Source organism: Lupinus angustifolius, chromosome LG12, assembly GCF_001865875.1.
Source record: "Lupinus angustifolius cultivar Tanjil chromosome LG12, LupAngTanjil_v1.0, whole genome shotgun sequence".
Taxonomy (NCBI): Eukaryota; Viridiplantae; Streptophyta; class Magnoliopsida; order Fabales; family Fabaceae; genus Lupinus; species Lupinus angustifolius.
The window spans coordinates 15070125-15091352 of NC_032020.1; the positions used below are offsets into that span (position 1 = coordinate 15070125).

The 21228-nt window shown below is 30.1% G+C and overlaps 2 protein-coding genes across 2 annotated transcripts; one reads left to right on the forward strand and one right to left on the reverse strand.

The window, feature by feature from the left end:
• On the forward strand, positions 14122–15463 carry LOC109361759. The gene has a single exon (XM_019607299.1). It carries the CDS (start codon positions 14199–14201, stop codon positions 15063–15065), a length of 867 nt encoding a protein of 288 aa, XP_019462844.1. The 5' UTR covers positions 14122–14198; the 3' UTR covers positions 15066–15463.
• Positions 18404–20670, reverse strand: LOC109361922 (lysine histidine transporter 1-like). The gene is made up of 7 exons (XM_019607447.1): positions 20507–20670; positions 19984–20367; positions 19243–19636; positions 18937–19042; positions 18746–18837; positions 18595–18663; positions 18404–18502 (listed from the first exon to the last, which is right to left on the reverse strand). Exons 1-7 carry the CDS (start codon positions 20668–20670, stop codon positions 18404–18406), a joined length of 1308 nt encoding a protein of 435 aa, XP_019462992.1.

Genomic DNA, 21228 nt, shown 5'->3' on the forward strand with positions numbered 1-21228 from the left:
AACACACATGTTATCTGTGCATTCGTATTGATATGAACATACATGTGATTCGTGCATTCATAATGCTAAGAAAACATATGATATTCTTACATTCACATGTTACCCATACATTCATATTATTGTGTTACTCGTCTATTTGTTTGTTCAAAGTCATAAGAAAAATAAATGACCATTTTGAATTTGAATTTTCTGATAAAAATAGGAAACCGAAACATGATACTATACGATTTTTTTTTAAATAAATATTTTAAAAGTTATAGAAAATTAAATAATTTTTCCAATTTTGAACTTGTTTTTTTAATAAAATATGAAAACCAAATCATGATATTATATGAGTCTTTTATTAAAAATATATTTAAAAGTTATAAAAACTTTAGTTTTGAATTTGATTTTTTTAATTATAATAGGGAAAAATTAAAATCCAAAAAATCTAAATTGTGATATTAAAATTTAGTGGAAAAAGTATCACAAAATTTTGATAGGATGAAAATTGCACTAATTCTTAGAGAAATAAAAGACATTAAATATCATAGATAGATTAATACAAATATTAAATGAGGTGAAAGTGTAAAGTAATTTTTTAAATGGATTATATTAAGATTTTGTCACCAAAAGTGAGATAATAAAATTTATATGCTTTCTCACCCGCTCAACTACTAAGAATTATATGAAGTTAGACACTTACATCCCTATGTGAGAGGCGAGATAGAAGAAAGACAAAGAGGTAATAGTAGAAATAAAATAAAATGAAACATGAAAGAGAAATAGTATGAATATGAAAAATCATATCAATTCCATATAATGTTCGCTGATTATTAGTTTTTAACATAACAAAATGTAGAGATCAATTAGTAATTTGTATTAAATTATTAAAATACAAAATTTATAAAAAGTAAGGATGTAATGTGAGAAATTACATGGTAATAATATAAAACGTTTTAGGAAGGAAAAAAGTGAGGAAGAGATAACATATGGCTTGAAGGAGTTTTTTATTTATTATATGGTTAATAGATGGAAGGAAAGTGTTTTGTGAAATAAGAGAAAAAATAAAATAATATGATAATTATATTATTCTATTTACACGTACAATTATATTTTTATCCTTAATATTAATATAAAAATAGTAATTTTCCTTCCACAATAGAGGATCACTACTGGTGAATAAATTGAATGAGTTCATCATGAATGTATGAAAAATTATCAACCAATAAATATAATTATATTAAATTATATTTTAAATAATCAAATAAATCAATATCCAAAGTTAATGTATAGGTCCATTTATCAGTCCATTTTAATGATATCTAATTCATTTGTTTTCGCTCATAGAAGAGAGTATTTATCAAAACATTTTTTATTAATTAAACCACTTTTGTAAAGTACTTATTTAAAAATAACTATATAAAAACACTTTTCCAATAATATTTTTAAATAAAATCATTTTATTCTCTACAAAAATACTTTTCCAAAAAAACATTTTTTAAGTAAACACTTTAAATTTAAATCACACTATAGTATAAGAGTGATAAACAACACTTTAGAACTAGTGTTTTAAATAATATCTCTTTATAATTGTTAATATATTTTGTAACAAAAAATAATGAAGATATATTGAGTCATATATTATTTAAATAATTCATATTTTGTTTAACTTAATTACACTTATCACATTTTTTCTTTAAGATATTACATTTTTTCTCATGTATGGGTAATGAGTATAATATATGGACATAAATTCGAAAAGTTTATATAGATGTAAAAAAAAAGATTAGTTTTGTAATTCCACTAAAACCCACAATTTGTTAGTATAAGATGTTGGAGGAACCTAAAAGAAGACAAATGGTAGTTAGAAGTGACATTAGTTACAAATAATTGAATTGATTAATATGAATCATTAAGATTTGATTGGATGAAAAGAGATTTAAAAGCATATTCTCATTCACAACTGGCTACCTTTATCATAAGAAGGTAATAAACTACTTGCATTGTCGTCTTAAATCCTCTTAGCATTTACTAAGTTTTATGGAGTTTTTAAAAGTATGAATGTATTTGAACAACTTAAATTTAACAAGTTACCTCATATCAATGAAAATTAAATATTATAAATATTATTGTTTTTTGATTTTTTTAGTGCATTTTCTTACAACTTGTCTCCCCAATAATGAATATGAATCTAACTCATTTAAAAAGTTACCATCGAAACTACGCATGGACAATATAGTTTTTATAATATTTGGTCGACCTTGATCTATTTTTTTTTTTAGTTTAGCTCAATCAAAACTATTACCTCATCCTTATCTATATGTTCATTTTGAATAATTTTATAGTTTCAAACTGTCCGTTTAGAAGTCAGCAATGCATTAATTATTATTTTTCATATTTACTACTATTATTTAATACTTTATTGATTTCAGTAAGTATTGAACAAAATAATAACTACAAAGATAAATGATATATTAGGAAAAAAGAAACAAATGTATAACCTAATCATGAAGGACGAGGAACTCAACAAATTGTGTAAACTTTATGCACCAGATATAACGTTTCAACGTGAAAGGTGTATATTGAGAGACAACGAGATCTTTTTGAAAATAATATAAAAATATTATGAAATTAATTGGGTGAAACATAAAGTGAGGCAATAATGAAATGTAGGTGAGGGATAAGCATGTACATGGATCAAGTCATAAAAAGCAACACTATCCGTAGATAAAACACAAACTTAAAGTACTAGATTATTAGAGTTGTGTCCAAAGATGGAGGTAATGGGATGACATGTAAATGAATTTACCCCCTCTCAGCTATTTTTATATTTACATATGTCTATTATTATTTGGGCATGTCTTCTTTCTCTTATTGTCTTATTCTCTGTCTTCACTCTAAATTTTCAACCAATATACTTGCACACTAACTACCAAGAGCACTTTATTTCATTATTAATACTTCACAAAACTTTCTAGAGAGGTTGGGTAAGTAATTTAGTCTTTCATCTCTTTCATTTTTCTCATTTCACAAAATTATTGATTTAATTAAGCATGTAAATGTTTTTTATCCTGCAGTTTTTTTTATAAGAAAATTGTATTAAAACATAGCATAAGGGGTGTCCACCCAATACAAGGAAGATCAAGAAGTGATCTTTTTACAAGCTAAATTAATACATAACATTGGGTCAATACACTAATTTGCAAAAGTCAAAGAAGGTAAAGTTACAAAAGAAATAACCAGATCCAAAATTTAGTTTGAATCCTATCCATTAAATGAATATAACTCACTTCTTTGTCCATAAAGATAGTTTCGTTCCTCATAATCCAGATTGACCACACCGCAACAAACCACAACATCCTCCACACTTTGGCAACTTGAGAGCCAACGAGAGAATCATGAAGATTAAAAAACTCAACAATAGTAGGGGGAGCCTGAACTTGAATATGTAACAAGAGATATTTGAAAGCACACAGTTTATCCAACATTTATATAAAGTGTTACCTAGAGATTGTTAAAATAGTTGAGTTTTTGTTAGTCGGTTAGTTAATTTGGTTAGGGTAGTTAGTGTTTTTTCCCTTTATATAGATAATTCAATGTAACTTTGGAATTTAATTCAATTCAATAACATTTTCTCATTCTTTCTTGTTCATCAAGAATCTCTCCTATCCATGCCTACTACCATTTCAACATGGTATCAGAGCTAATTATTTCTCTTTGATTGATTGCTTCCGCTTATCATACATCCTTTCCAAGATTCATCAAAAGTTCAACAAAGAATCATCAAGAATCTAGCCAAGAAGTATCATGCCTTTCTTGCATCTGAATCTATCATCAAGCAAATTTATCGACTTCTGGGCTTCGGTTTAAACAAGTTTTGCAAAGGTTGAGAATCATAACTTCCAGAACGTACAACTTAGTCTCAAGTTCCTTGTCTCCTTATTGAAGAAAAAAAAGAAATTGAGGCAGCATTTTCAGGTTTGGATGAGGCCATTTTCAATGGCATGTTGACAACAATATTTGTTTCTTTCAATTACCTTCTTTCATCTTTTATCAATGACAACAAGAATCTACACATTCTTTCATCTATTACCCCCAATTATTTATCATTTCTTTATTACTCTAGTTTCTTTATCCCTATTTCTCTCTCATTAAACACACAACATTAAAGTGTGTAATTTTTTCCTCATTGAAGCAACTTATAAGAATCAAGATTAAGGTCCATCTCATTTATCTCTTTCATCCGTTATGATATGTTTGCTTCTGTCAAATAAATGGTTAAGCATCAGATGAAATTGCTTCTGCCAAATGGTGATTAAGCGTCAGTATTGCTTTATGTTCAGATTTCAAGACTGGGAGACGAAGATTCACTCACCAGCAAGAGGAGGTATTAGAGTATATCATCGTATTCAACACAATTATTTCAAGCTTGGAATGCTTGATACATTCCAGCTTGCGGGGAATGTTAAAATAGTTGAGTTTTTGTTAGTCGGTTAGTTAATTTGGTTAGGGTAGTTAGTGTTTTCTTCCCTTTATATAGATGATTCAATGTAACTTTGGAATTTAATTCAATTCAATAACATTTTCTCATTCTTCCTTGTTCATCAAGAATCTCTCTCATTAATGCCTACTACCATTTCAACAGAGATGAATGAATTTGATACACTTGAGCCAAATAGGAAGATTTGAAAACATAGCCACCTGAGGCATCTAAGCCCCACCTCCAACTATCTAATGTGTCTTTCTTGCATTTAAACCCCTCTACAATGTAAACTTTCCTGATTGAAGAAGACTATCAATGTAAACAAAATGTAGTCCACAATTCGAAATTGAAAAAAAATCATAATTGAAAAAATTATTTCATTTTTTAAAACTTTTAAAATATTTATTTTCAAATTTATTAACTATATAACAAAAAATGTCATTTCACATCATCTATTGCTATAGATCAATTTCTCATTCATTTTTTCTTCTCCAAAATAGTTTCACCTTCTTCATGTGTACATTCTCACATTATATATTTTCTTTCCTTATTATAATAATATTAAATACATTATTGCATTTCTTAATAATTTCAAAACAAAAAAAATATGTCGTTCATCATTAATCTGTGATGGCCACACTATATATTTCCTTTCCTTATTATAATGATATTAAATTCATTATTGCATTTCTTAATAAATTCAAAACAAAAACCATATATTATTCTAAGAATTAATGTACTTTTCACTCATCAAGGTTTTGTGATATTTTTCAATTGAATTTTAATATCACATTTCAGATTCTATGAATTTTAATTTTTCTTAATTATAATTGAAAAAACAAATTCGAAATTGAATTTTTTATAACTTTTAAATATATTTTTAATAAAAAAGACTCATATAGTATCACAATTTGATTTTCTAATTTTTATTAAAATAAAAAATTTGAAATTGAAAAAATCATTTCATTTTTTACAACTTTCAAAATATTTATTTTCAAAAAATCACATAGTATCATATTTCATTTTTCTATTTTCATTAGCAAATTCAAATTTGAAATTATCATTTAATTTTATTATGTGTTTGAACATGCAAATACATGAGTAACACATATGTTCTTAACAATGCAAATACATAGAAAACATGTGTGTTTTAACTATGCAAATGCACGAGTAACATGTGTGCTATTAGCAAGGTGAATATTCGGATAACATGGATGATTTTAACCATGCAAATGCATAGGTCAAATGTGTTCTTAATAATATGAATGCATGACTAACATGTGTATTTTTAAGCATGAAAATGCACGAGCAACATATTCGTTCTTAACCATATGAATGCACATATAATATGCGATTTTAATAATTATATAATAAAAAAAGGCTCTCTCATGTCATCTATTATCACCATATGTCTATTTCTCATTCATTTTTCTATCCAAAATGGTTTCACCTCATTCATGTGTACATTCTCACACTATATATTTCATTTCCTCATTATAATAATATAATATTATTAAATTCATTATTGCATTTCTTAATAATTTCTAAACAAAAAAATATGTCATTGAACATTAATCTATGATGACTATACTATATATTTCATTTTCTTATTATAATAATATTAAATTCATTAATGCATTTCTTAATAAATTCAAAACAAAAAACATGTATTACTCCAAAAATTATCGTATGTTCCACCCATCAAAGCTTTGTGATAATTTTTTAATTGAATTTTAATATTACACTTCAGATTCTTTACATTTTAATTTCTCTCTGTTATAATTGAAAAAATCAAATTCGAAATTGAAGTTTTTGTAACTTCTAGATATTTTTTAATAAAAAAACTCATATTATATCACAATTTAATTTCCTTATTTTCATTAAAAAAAATTCCAAATTGAAAGAATCATTTTATTTTATATAAAATTTAAAATATTTATTTTCAAAAAATCACATATTATCATGTTTCTTTTTTCTATTTTCACTAGCAAATTTCAAATTCGAAATTGTCATTTATTTTTCTTATGTGTTTGAACATGCAAATACATGAGTAACACATGTGTTCTTAATAAAGCAAACACATAAATAACATGTGTTTTAACTATGCAAATGTACAAGTAGTATGTGTGTTTTAACTATGCAAATGCACGAGTAACATGTGTTACTTATAATGTGAATGTAAGGGTAACATGTGTATTTTTAACCATGCGAACGCACACGTCAAATATGTGTTCTTAATAATATGAATACAAGAGTGACTGATAAGTGAAAAAAATATACACTTTTCACCATCATTTTATGGCACTTATCTTATGCAAACTGTAGAAAACCAACTTAAATTAACATTTTTTAGGTGATTTTTGCATGATTGAATAAATCAGTTCTTTAGTAATTCTTGTCCAAGTTTTCTTTGAGTTTTGTAGGAAATTGAATATTAAAGAATAAATTCAAAGATGGACAAGAACTCAAGCCAAAATTCAAGACAAAAACTCAAAATGATTTGCTAAAAGTAATCAAGTTAAAGCATGGCATACTATGTGCTTAATTTGGTTACTTAGCCTTGAAGGAAGGTAACTTACTTCGTCTTGAAGAAACCTAACTTAAGGTAGGCTAAGTAGCTTGCAAAAATCAAATGCATACCTTAACTTAAAGAAAATAGCCCAAAAGTGTCAAGCAACCAACAAAAATCAAGTACCAAACTAAAGAAAAAATGTTGCTTCACCTTGAAGAAATCAAGCACAAAGTTGTCCAGCCAAGCACCAAGCATCAGGCCAGGTCAGCTAAGCATCAGGCCAGGTCAGCTAAGTACCAGGTCAAGCCAGACCAGTCAAGCACCAAGCATCAGGCCAAGTCACCTAAGCACCAGACCAGGTCAACTAAGCACCAGGCCAGGACTGCCAGGTCCACGCCCAACTGGAACCAGGTCAGCTGAGCTGCTCAAGCAGGCAACTGAGCGTGGAACCAGGTCAGCTGAGCTGTTGAAGCTGACAGTTGAGCATGGGACCAGGTCAGCTGAGCTGCTCAAGCAGGCAGCTGAGTGTGGCACCACGTGAGCTGAGCGCCTAGCCCACCAGAAAAATGATTGCTCATGGAACATCCTACTTTTTTTTGCTTGAAGGCCAAGAACATGACCTCATGGATGACATAAGGCTATGACAAGAAGGAGGAGGTGTTACCATGCATGTAACCTAGTCCACCATAGGGGTCAAGTAAGGGCAAAGTGGCTCTTCATAGGGGCTAATGGTCAACATCTTAGCTGCCAAATAGGGCAGCTCAGAGCCCAACACCTTGGTCTATATAAAGGCATGAAATTCTCAATTTTAAGACATTGTACATTCTTTCTAATTTCTTTCCTCCATATTTTTCTTTCATTTTAGGTGTTTAGGAGCATTATTTCAAGTAAGTTCGTAATTTTAGTTTAGAATTCAAGAGGAGAAATGGAGAAGGCAAATGAGATGCAAAAATCAATTTTGTATTCTTATTTGGAACTCAAAAGCATCCAATCCTTGGATGGATAGCTCATGCTCCTAAACATTTTCTTTCGAACAAGGTTATGAAATTTCTATTTCTTTTTAATTTACAAAAGTTTGAATTTTAATCATTCAAGTTGGTGCTTTGATTAATTTTACTTGTTTGAGAAATTCTTAATGCTATTTTTAGATTGGTCACCTAAAATTGATTTCAAGTCATAAAATTACTTGTCTCAAACACTTAACAAATAAACTAAGAAGTAGTTATACTATTTAGTTTATTTGCCAAGTTAAGCATAATTTTCTTAAGTTCTTATATTCATTACTACTTCAATATTAGAGTAGCCAAGATTAGGGTGTGACAACCTANNAATCTAATCTCTTTGTGGACATAATATTGTTTAGTAATAAATGTAAGTGATTATTATTCTACCATTTTGGGACATACACTAAAAGGAGGATTTTAGAACTTGGTGTTTGAAGTTAATCAAAGTAAAACATAAGAACTTGTCTAAGTAGTTCAAATTCATAAAGAAGTTGAGAAATATTTTCCTTATTCAAAATGATCTTGTCTCATCAAGAATTTGTTAATATGTAGTTTATTTTTCATGTTAAATTGTTTATGTGCAAAACAACAAAAAACCAAAATATGTTTAACTCATTATTTGTGCATTGACATGTTCATATGATTCATTCTATTAGACAATTCCTTGTGGTTCGACATAACCCTATACTATACTACAATTGAATCTTGAAAGATGTGTAAATTGTAAAATAGTAAAGTGTTATCAATAAATTTATTTGTTGAAAACACCTTTTATTATACAAAAGTGATGAAACTAACTTACTAACTTTTATTTATTATTACTTACATTTCACCACTTATTTATTATTTAATACCAACCTTCCTTAAGGAAGACGTTCAGTTTGTTAATAAAAGGAACCCGAAAATGAGTAAATAAATAAATGTCACTTAAATTTATTATTTTTTTTGTTCTTTATTTATTTATTTGTTTCTAACAACTAACTATTTATCACTTTTATACATTAGAATACCATTAAATCGGTGTTGGAATTTATTCCACAAAACCGAGATAATATTCAAATGAACTTAATAATTATGTAATAGGGGATTACTTCGATACCATTGTACCGACGTTAGAATTTATTCTAACAAAGCCGAGATGGGGCAAAGAAAGTATAACTTATTCACATGATTATTAAAAGTAAGTTGTAACTTGAATATTCTTGAAACCATTATACCGGTGTTGAAATTTATTTCAACAAAGCCGAGATAGCGAACAAAGAATAAAACCGGGTTCACTTACTTAATCAAATAAAATAAAGAAAACACACTGAATTGAGAGAATTTCCGCTTTCAACAAATTTGTACTACTGCCACGACGATTTGTTGATAGGGGAAACCTTCCCTCTCACAAAAATAATCTTTCAACAAATTGACGTCGTTGTCGGGGACGATTTGTTGAGAGGGGAAAGCTCCTCAAAAATATCTTTCAACAGTAACATGTGTATTTTTAAGCATGCAAATACACGAGCAGCATATGTATTATTAACCATATGAATGCACATGTAATATATGTTCTTAATCATGCAACAAAAATATATATTAATTAACTATATAATAAAAAAATGTGCTCCCACATTATCAATTGTCACATGTCAATTTATCATTCATTTCCTTGAAAATGATTTCACCTCCTTCATGTGTACATTCTCACCCTCTATATTTCCTTTTATTATTATGATTATGATAATAATAATTCCAAAACAAAAAATGTGATTGTACATTAATCTATGATGGCTACACTATATATTCCATTTCCTTATTATAATAATATAATGAGTAAATTACACTGACAATCCTTGAGTTTTAGTGAAATTACACAAATCACCCAGACTTTTTAAAACATACACAAACTATCCCTAATTATCTATATACATTATACTAACTACCATTGTAAGAGAGATAAACATAATTTCTCAAACAAAAATAGTCATGAGAGTAATTATATCAAACAAAATATAATATAGTGCGAAGACAATTCTAAATAGTTTGAGAGTTGATGTCAATTCATTATTTTTTATTCGTTACATACTACAACAATAATTCTAAGGAAATGTTAAATTACTTTCATACTATATTATAACTATCCAAAATAATGAATAGACATCGACTCTGATACTATTTGGACTTATCTTCATAATATATCATATTTTGTTTGATTTAATTATACTCGTCTCCCTTTTTTATTTAAGAAATTACATTTAACTCTCTTAAAGAGGTAGTCAGTGTAATGTATATATCTAACTCGGAGTAGTCTGTGTAGGTTTTAAAAATGTTTGGACGATTTGTGTAATCTTACTAAAACTCAAGGGTGTCAATGTAATTTACTCGAATAAAATAAATCCATTATTACGTATCTTCTTAATAAATTCAAAACAACAAACATGTATTACTCTAAGAATTAATATATTTTTCATCATCAAATCTTGATGATACTTTTTCTACTAAATTTTAATATCACACTTCAAATTCCTTGGATTTTAATTTTCCCCGTTATAATTGAAAAAATCAAATTCAAAATTGAAGTTTTTTTGTAACTTTTAGATATTTTTTTTAATAAAAAAGACTCATATTGTATCACGATTTGATTTCCTTATTTTCATTATAAAAAATCGAAATTGAAAAAATCATTTTATTTTCTACCACTTTTAAAATATTTATTTTCAAAAAAAATGACATAGTATCATGTTTCATTTTCCTATTTTCATTAGCAAAATTAAAATTTGAAATTGTCATTTATTTTTCTTATGTCTTTGAAGATGCAAATACACAAGTAACACATGTATTCATAACAATGCAAATGCATAAGTAACATGTGTATTTTAACTATGCAAATGCACGGATAACACGTGTTATTAGCAATACGAATGTACGAGCAACATATGTGTTTTTAATTATGCGAACGCAAGAGTCAAATGTGTGTTCTTAACAATATAAATACACGGGTAACATTATGGATGGCAACGAGGCGGAATTGCACATATAGTGCTTTCTCGTACCCATACTCATACTATTTACGGGTACCCATGCGAGTAGCAGACATTTGCGGGTACCCAACGAGTTTTTAAGTTTCAACATATATTTATATATTTTATAATAATCAAGACATAAAAATAATTATTACATAAATAATAAAATTGATGTACATGTTAAGTTTATCATATATTTCAATCATTAAAATACATTATAAAATAATACAAAAATAGATTATATAAGTATAAAATAATAATAAAAATGTTATATATATAAATTATTTAATTAAAAAAATAAATTTATAAATATACAGGTACCCGCTCTCACCCATAAGTCATTTTTACGGGTACTCGTTACGGCTATTTTAATGAGTACCCACGGGGTGAGTATTTTTGTCATCCATAGGTAACATGTGTATTTTTTAAGCATGCGAATGTACGTGCAACATATGTGCTCTTAACCACATGAATGCACATATAATATGTGTTCTTAATTATGCAGCAAAAAAGATACCACCTCGTACTAATGCACATGTAACTTGCTTGAACAACTATCTAGCATAATAGAGGTGTAATTCTAGAAGGCTCACTCAAAATCTCTCACGCGGGTACATCGGATGTGTAAAAAATTGTACAATTTCATGTACCATTTGTTATAATTAGTTAAAAATTATATTTGAGTTAAAAATTTAATAATTGTGTGTTTTTATCCTAATACATATTATATGGAATGATATACATTTTGTGATAAAATATCTCTTCATGTAATTGATTGAGTACTTGGGTGGTTCGCATATTGAAATTCTACTTCTTTGACCCCCCCCCCCCCCCCCCTCTATATATAAACAATTAAAAATAGTAAGGTTTCCTGTTTCTTAACAAAGTGAGTTTTGTGGCATTTAGTTATAAATTTAGTCTTCTTAGCTAATCAAGCCCAGAGAGGAAATCAACGAGGCCCATAGTTTTACCTCAAATCATATATTAGAAGACAACTTATATCCTCTCATCAGTAAAAGTATGATGTGTGTATTATTTTGTTTAATTTTATAAAAGATAATTAAATATAACACATGTCATAATTTTAATAGTTGTATGAAATAATTCAACTCCTTATATATTAGGAGATACTTTATTTTCATCAACCGAAAAGAAGATTAAATGAATAGAAAGAAAATGTGAGAGATAAGTTAGAGAGATCATGCGAGAGTAAGAGAATATTAATTTTTTTCTTGGGAACATTATTAAGTAACACAAATAAATTCTTTAAGAGAGAAAATTGAAATTTTCGTTTTAAAAATTTGATGATTTAATGTATCCAAAAATAGCATACTTGATATTTTTTGTGATCAACCTTTTCCCTTTATCCACAAGTTTTGCTTATCCAATATCAAGATTTTTATCATACTTCTCTCATATGATGCCCATAATAGATGAACCATGATACTTTCCATTATCTGAGAGAAATTTTTATTTTTATTTATTTTCGGTGGCAAAAATATAATTTCATTATATATAAAAGGGTATAAATATTACATTATATTATTTTTTTTGAAGTATTTGTCTCTCCATTGCTAAAAATGATCCATACTCGTAATAGATGATTCAATTCTGGCATTAACTTTAAGCAATTAACCAGGATAATTACACTCCTGTTGCACTAATCAATAATAATTTATTATCCTGTCAAACTAATAATAATTTTTGTTTTACAAATTTATACTTGATTTTAAAAGAGTGTGAATAAATTATGGTCAATAACATTTCTCAAAAACTTGAAAACATCCATTGCATCATAGGGATAACGGAGTTCCAGTTCATACTGAAGTACTAAACAAATTTGGGTTACACTGATTTACGTATTCAACACACATGAAAGCTCTTAGTTGATTTGATGGTTATCTACCATCTTAATTTACGTCAACAAAACGTGTGGTTTGCTTGTCATGTACGTCGCCAAATCATGTATTTTCTTTCATTTGATTTTGAAAATGTTCTGTATGTGTACGATGAGATTCGAAAATAAACAAAATTATTCATGACCCATTTTCCAATTTTATCAATGATAAAGTTCATCCCATCCATTAATAAAAAAATGTTAAAGGAATTGGGATGGATTGCACACTATTAACTAATTGATGTACAAAAATGTTAACCCAATTATTCGAGTGAGACTCCTATCCATTAATGGAGAGACAAGTGGTGTGTAAAAGTGAATAAAAAGTAATATATTGATACTTATATCTCTTTTATGTGTAATAATATTACACTTCTATCCTTAAAATACAAATAAAAAAGTCATTTGTCTCTCCATTACTTGAGAGGAGTCTTACTCAAAATTTCCTGACGGATGTACTAAACCAAAAATTTTGAACATTAAGACGGGTCACTTGAATCAAAACACCACATTCTTAATTAACATACTTATGAGCACTGACTTTTCAATCCGAAAATAGTCCCATATTAATACGTTATTACAATTATACAACACATATAATTAAATAAGTTAAAACTAGTAAAAATTGGCAAAACCACCTGGTAAACATCAAAATTAGTTTGGCCATGCTTTTCTTCTTCAAAATAACAAATTAATGAAAGTTGCCTGCAACATGATTAGTCACTACACAAATTTAGTAATTGAATTATATGCCAAAAAATATTATATTATAATAATATAATTTAATCGGTACAGTATATCACTATAATGAAGAATATATCTTTATTTGCAGTGTAGGAGATTTGATTGGACAATACATAATTAATCTTATTAATATTCAAAATTAATCCTACATATGAGGTTGAGATTAGGCCAATGTGGCCTTTGAATTTTAGGTACCCAATAATTTTCTCGCAATCACAATGCACGATGCTGTCTATCTACGTGCCCTTCATCTGGCGCAAGGAATGTGCACTCCTCCTTCTTCCATTGGCTCTCTCTGCGGACCCCTCTCCTCTCACTCTTTCTCTCTCTTCCACCTTCCCGCCACGTTCCCCTTTTTCAACCAATCCCATTCTCCCCCTCCTCTCCTCGTTACTGTTCCTACACGTGTCTTCCCTTCCACGTGTCCCCTTCCACTGTTCCTATATAACCAAACAACCATCATTTCAACCTCAACTAAAAATCAACCCTCTTCCATATTTAGTAACTTTATTTCATTTCAAAATTCAAACACAAAGCAAAACGGCGAGTTTTGATTATTAAGAGTGAAATGGAGTGTAGAGGAGGTTGTTGTATCGCGAGATATGCAACTGGTGGTGCATACGATATGTCCAAGTGGGACAAAATAATGCTCAGGTTTCGCCCTATCGCTCCCAAACCCGTCTCCGGTAAAGCAACCACCGCTTCCGGTGGTTCTTCATCGGAGAGCAGCAATGCCTTCTCCGCAGCTACTCGACCTAAAAGAAAGTACGTAAGATCAGTCAAAGATAACAGCAACAGTAATAAAAGAAACACTCGCCGGAAATCCACCACGTTATCGTCGGAACAAAAACAACATCAGGTTCCGGTAGTAACTCTCCCGTTGCTTCCAGAAACTCCTGATCTGAAGGATCTAACATTACCAGTAACAAAGGAAGTACTCAACAATAACAACAAGACGAATAAAAACATTCCACTGTGGCTGAGCTTCGAGAATCTCAGCCACACCAAAGTTGAACCTTATCGGTACTACGGTGCCACGTCGTCATACTCGTGTGTTACAGTGGAAAGTGTGATGGACACGTGGCTTGAAGTAGAGAGTATTGGGAGTACGGACGATGAGCGACGAGTGAATCTTAGCAAGGACACGTGTCCAGGTTTCATAACAGACGGTTACGGGAAGGTGACGTGGATGAACGGTGCGTATAGGGAAATGGTGGGTGAGGGTGCGTGTGTGTTGTTAACGATGAAGAAGAACGTGAGTGCAACGGTTACAAATCCGTTATCGTTCACGTGTAGAGTGAGGGTGGTGGAATATGACACGTGTGGAAAAGAGAGAAGCTCTTTCACGGTACCCTGCGACGTGTGGAGGATGGACTTTGGATTTACATGGAGATTGGATGTTAAAACTGCTCTTAGCTTAAGCTTGGGTCGTTAAATCATCAAGGTTCAACAAAACGGTATCGTTTAATCGTCTTACTTTTTAATCATCTCGAACCCTTTGTGTAAGTGTTGAAAATCGTAAATATGAGAGGCCTGACTAGTTTTTATTTATCTGAGGTACTGTAAATTAATGCATGCATGTAACTTTGCTTAAGGAGCTTGTATTTTGTTTCCGGTTTGAGTTTAAGACCTGGAAGAATAGTGAACTTGAGCTAATCAAAATATTTCACTACCATTACCATGTAATGTGTCCTAAATTCCATTGAGCAGTAAAAAGTTTCTCTTTCCATCATTCCATGGCTAGCTTCCTGGCTTACGAATTTAACCTAATTACATTTTTGTGTTGATCAAATATGAAATAATATTTGTTGTTCCGTTAATTTGTTGTACCCAGAGATAAAGAGTTTCGATCTGATTAAACCTAATTAGTTGCTTGTCTATAATGTTAAGGCTTAACATATAATAATTCCATAAAGTTATAAATGGACAAAGATATATCATCTTTCGTTAACTCCTTCTTCGTTTGACCGATAAAAATAGTCTTGAGAACATGCCCTCAAATTCAAATAGGAGCCAATATACAAATTGAGAAATCGCTGGGCCAGACTGCGAGAAATAAGAGTACAAAGATAGTCACAAGTTTCTATGTCTTATCTATATGTAGATATCAATATAAACATATAACAACAACAATTAAACATGTGACGGAGTAGCTTATATTTATATTAGGGAGTGGAATGACTATGTTAATTACGTGTAGATTATTAAGTTGATTGAATATGACTTTTATATCCACCTTTTCATTTTTATCGTATTTTGGATATCAAATAACATGCTAGAGTTATCTTTCCCAATAACAAGGATATTAGCTTAGTGGTAGAGAAACACTAGATATGATAATAATGGAAAACAGAACGGAAAACTCTCATGGCAAACCACGAAACCATCACAACTCAAACAAAGAGAACCATATTGTTGCAGTTAAGAGTCTCGCCTATAAAATTGGCTCCTCAACGATAACTACGATATGCATTAGGAAATCTAAACGTAATACTCATCAAACTCAATTTTAGAGAGTCATAACTTAATGAATGAAGTACAAGAGTTATGGGTTCGAGTCTCACCCTTAATAAACGAAAGAGTTAGTTATAAGGTGATTTAATAGTTAGAGGGAAAGAAATTAAGCATAAGTCTCACTCACAACAAAAATACTAACATAATAATAATTGTCGATAAAAAAAACTCCAGACTTCGAAATCTACATATATTTTATTATCATGTCTGTACCGAAAAAAAATTATCATATCAACTATTTTGTTTTAAGCATTCATTTTTATTAATGTTGATTACGTATTATTTCTATTTTTTCCAACTATCAATTTTCTTATCTATATTAATATTTATAAATTTGTTTTTTTGTCAATCTTATTATGCTCTTTGCAAAATGCTTATTTGATCCTCTAATCACCGTAGATGTTTTAAGAGTTCAGTTGGAAAAGGTTTTTTTATTTAAAACAATGCATAAAGTGATGTGAGATGAGGAGAGAGGATAAAACAAATTGCATCCATTTCAGATACTGAAGTTAAGATTTTCCACTAAATTTTAAAGAATAGACCAGTCTTCTTTTTTTTAAGAGTATATCAAAACACACTAAATTAATTTTAAATATATTTCACTAATAGAATTGAATCTTGAATTTTCATCTTTATTCTAAACTAATACTTTAAACTTGGTTTTCGTGTTCTCATGTCTTGCCACTTTAAATGGATCTTTTATATGTAGAAACTAGAAAGAGAAGGATACAAAAACCTTAGACGAGGTTATACAAATTGACTAGCTAGAATTTTGGTATTTATCTGATTTAAGAGATTATCCATTCCTGGATAACAGGTAACGATACTTTGTCTCGGAGATTTTTTCGATGTGCAAAAGGTTCGGATTTGTTAAAATGGAGATTGATGAATTAATATTATAGATTTTTGTATGCTTTCTCTTCCTATATTAATTGCTCATTATAACCGGTATTTTATATGGCAGTAAAAAGGAATCCCTTCTCAGTGTTGAGACTGCACAAAATTTCAAGATCAACCATTTCACTCGACGTAGGAGTAAAGGTCCTGAATGAAACCATGTTAAATGTTTGGAAATCATGCTATTTTTTATGGATGGGGATCACCTGTCCCAGTTTTGTGTCCAAAATCCTGTCCTCTCCAATTAAAATTTGTCATATCAATTAAATATGCCATCTCATTTTCTTAAGAAATTATCCCAATTTATTCGTTGTTCTATTTTTACCCTTTCTCCTTTCCCTCTCATCATCCAAACTCAGTAGGGGAATCTCTTTACCCCTGTCCCAATTTGCAAATTTTAAATCCTAAATCCAGTAGTGTTATCTGGTTTCAATCCACAACCCATTATCTAATATTTTTCCCATTATGGTTCTACTATTTTCTTTCTCTTAAAAAATTCCCCATTTTTAGTTCTCCTTTTCCATTAGATTTCACTTTGCTTCATGACATCCTTTCATGTCACCGCTTTCCTTGGAGCCAACCAATGTGAATCAAGAGCCAACCAATGTTTGACATTCTTATGCTTAAATTTATCCCAGAAGAAGTAAAAAAAGGAGATAAAAGGGAAGAAGAAAAAAAAATGAGAAAAGTCACCTACAACAACAGTAAAAACGAAATGGAAGGGGTAAAGTTCCTAAATTGAGTTTGGATCAGGAGGAGGAAAGGATAAAAATGGAACAACAAGTAAATCCTAATAAATGAGATAACATATTTAATTGATGTGGCAAATTTTAATTGGAGAGGACAGGGTTTGGGACACAAAACTGAGACAGGTGATCCCCATCCATTTTTTATCACTTCTTATTTTTTTTAAATATTATTTTGTTCACGTGTCCACATATGATTGGTTTGGATAAAAAATGACACACGGTTGACAATATGTGATTCCTATGCTTAGAAATACTAAGATATTAATGTACCAAGTAGTTGCCAAAAAAGAAGATTCATAATCAAATAATTAATAATCAATAATAAGCGAAATTCTAATATACTTGTTTTATTGCATAGATGGAAATTTATTTATATTCAAAAGCTACTGCAAAAACTTCGTAGCTCCCATTCTATCACCTCTGTTTTAGGTGCTGCAAGACATAGCAGAATATTTACATAGCTGACTTTCCTAGTAATCAACACTAACTGAATAAAGAAATCTCCTAGAACTAATGAAAACATTAGATAAAACAACAAAGATTAAAAGAAGAGAAACATATGGTAAATGTAATTCTAAGCTAGCGTGATTCTGCAGACTTCTCTGTGGAAAGGTCAAGAGTAAAATTTGTAGTCCTTCGCCTGTAGTATGATCTGCCTCAAAGCACCAATAGGAGCTAAAATCATCAACATTACTCCGAATACAATGCAAAACTGAAACAACGAGAAAAAAATCAAACACATGTGTATAAAAAACATAACTGAATATTAAACAAAAATGTGAAGAATATATATTGTTTACTTACCCAATTTGCATACCAAGACAAGCTAAACCTCTTTGGTTTTCGGATCATAAGCCATATTATGCAAGGTAACTACAAAAGATTATGAAATTGATTAACATAAGCATATTAACTTTAGGCTGTAAAAAGTTGATGTAGACAATATTTTGCTTACAAAGTATGTGGTTGGTGCAAAGACAAATCCCCCTAAGAAACCGAGAAGCCCACCAAAGAAAGGGAATGTAATTCCAAGGAACATGGTAAGTGCTGCATATATAAAGGATTTATGAGATTGTTGGTTAAACTGAACTAAATGTATAAGGGAATTTTCAACCTATAAAGTATGAGAGGGAAAATAAGACTTACAAACATACACATTGCGACTTATGAATCGAAGAAACCAAGTTGGCTTGAATTTCATCTTTTTCACCAAGAATGACTCAACCGTATCAAACACCGCAACAGCATAGATCTACAACATGAAATTTAGTTAGATAATGAAGCATGAACGGTTTTTCATAGAGTAAATATTCACTCTAGTCAATCAATGACTATAGTGTCATAGTGTTATTAGTTAAATTTTTTGATGTGATAAATAAACTTTGAACTTTAGTCCTTTTTTCTTAACACAAACATTTATGCAGAAAAACTTAAAGGTTATATGTAGTGTACCTGATAACTTCCAATTACATGGATAACAACAAATATATTAGCAGTTGCAATGAGCCAACGAGGTTTCTGAAGTGATATAAGAATGTTATCATCAACACTGTTTCCAAAAGCCCAGTAACCTAAGACAGAGACAGGGAAATAACACAAAGCCACTATGATGTAAGCAACGATCATACCCTTCCACATGGGTCCTTTGGATGGCTTTTCTGGTGTGGAAGGGATTGTTGCTTGGATCTCCAATATCACACTGTGCCCAGCATAGCCAAAAGCTACATCTCCCAAATCACTAAAGAACCCAAACACATTTCCTGCAGTGGTTGAAGATCTATTGCCATATTGAACATTTGGTTGAACACCATTGTGAACAGAAGCAACCCAGGCTATGGTAGAGTAACTGCAGAACCAGCAAAGATAACATATGGCCAAGTTTTAAAGATATAGTATGCTCAATTCTAAGTCATAGAGTAAGAGAGTTTAAAAGTCTAACACATAAAACCATATTTGCATCTAAAAGCATGGATCATAAAAAAAGTATATCTAATATAATATATATATAACCGAAGTTGGACATCAAAAAGAATTGAGATGTGTTGTCCCAAATTATGTTCCGGACTAATAATAGTGAAACAAAAGTAACAAAAATAATAAATTTTTAATTGACATACGTATCATTATTTTTGGAAGAATGAGAATCTCTATTCCATCAAAACATGAAATCATGAATATGAATAAATAAGGTACCTCAAGGACATGACAGCAGCGGCCAAAGAGATAGCAGTGACTGAGTTGAGACTAGGGAGATGAGATAGAATATAATGAACACTAGCAAACATCATGATGAAGTAAGTAGTTCTAATTGGCTTACAATCATCACAAAGAGTGTCATGTAGCTTCTTCAATGATTTTCCACCAGTGATCATGTAAACTATGTTCACACCAACTTGCACCATCAATTGTTGAGGCACCACAACCCACAATCCAAGCTTTTCTCCAAATGCATGTTGTCCCAATTCATGATACCTATCAAATCTCTTTCCAGGCGCTGCCTCATGCAATTCAATCATTTGCCATGCAGTGTAAAAAGTGCATATCCATGAAAGGAACAAAATTGTAATGCCCGGACCCCTACCACACAAAAAAAGTTATATAAGGTACAATCATAGTCTTTAATTGCAACTCACATTACGATTACTATTTAACACAATTCAGAATTGCAAGTTGCTGACCCAAATTTAAAACCTCTTATAGAAACTTGAAAAATTACCATCCTAGTTCAGACATGGCGTAAGGAAATCCCAAAACGCCTGCTCCAACGACGGCAGTGACATTATGAAAAGCAGAATACCACCACTTTGCATTCCTGGACTTAGTGATTGGAAGCCAGTCATTGATATCTTTCTCTTGCTGTGTTAGGGTTTTACCTTCCATTCCTTCTTTTCTTCTTAATCTTGATCAATGATCAACACGTAGGAGATTATGAACTAGTCTTGTGCTAGTTTTTTATACTCTCAGCATTAACATTCAGTAGTAACAACAAATGCTAGTGATTTTCTGTTGAGTTGCTTTATATAATAACCTCCAACATCTACTCAACAGAAAAAGATAATACTTATCCATTAATGGATAAAACTTGTTTTACGATAAAATAAATAGGAAAGAACATAAAATTGTTTTAAATTATCATTTACACATTGTTTACAAAAAAACTATAATTATGTATAAATCAATTGAAATACTTTATCTTTACGCATCTCGGAATGATATATGAGACTAGCTAATTAACTTATAAAAGTTAAATAGGTTATAGGTCCTTTAATTTATAGCCAATAGTGATGGACAAAATTGATCTCATCTAATATAACTACTTTTATCCTCCAAGTTTTAATAGCTATTTTATTAATATTTTCATTGCTAATTTAAAATAGAGTTTAAAATTTATGCACCGATAATGTAAAGTTTTTATACTCTAAGTACATCATCCACCAT

Excerpts from the sequence above, each read along its gene's own strand:
- LOC109361759 (XM_019607299.1), top strand. The coding sequence starts at position 14,199 with ATGGAGTGTAGAGGAGGTTGTTGTATCGCGAGATATGCAACTGGTGGT.
- LOC109361922 (XM_019607447.1), bottom strand. The coding sequence starts at position 20,670 with ATGGAAGGTAAAACCCTAACACAGCAAGAGAAAGATATCAATGACTGG. Across the intron at positions 20,368-20,506 it reads GCCATGTCTGAACTAGGATG|GGGTCCGGGCATTACAATTT; the intron begins GTAATTTTTCAA and ends TTTGTGTGGTAG. Across the intron at positions 19,043-19,242 it reads ATGTAATTGGAAGTTATCAG|ATCTATGCTGTTGCGGTGTT; the intron begins GTACACTACATA and ends TTCATGTTGTAG.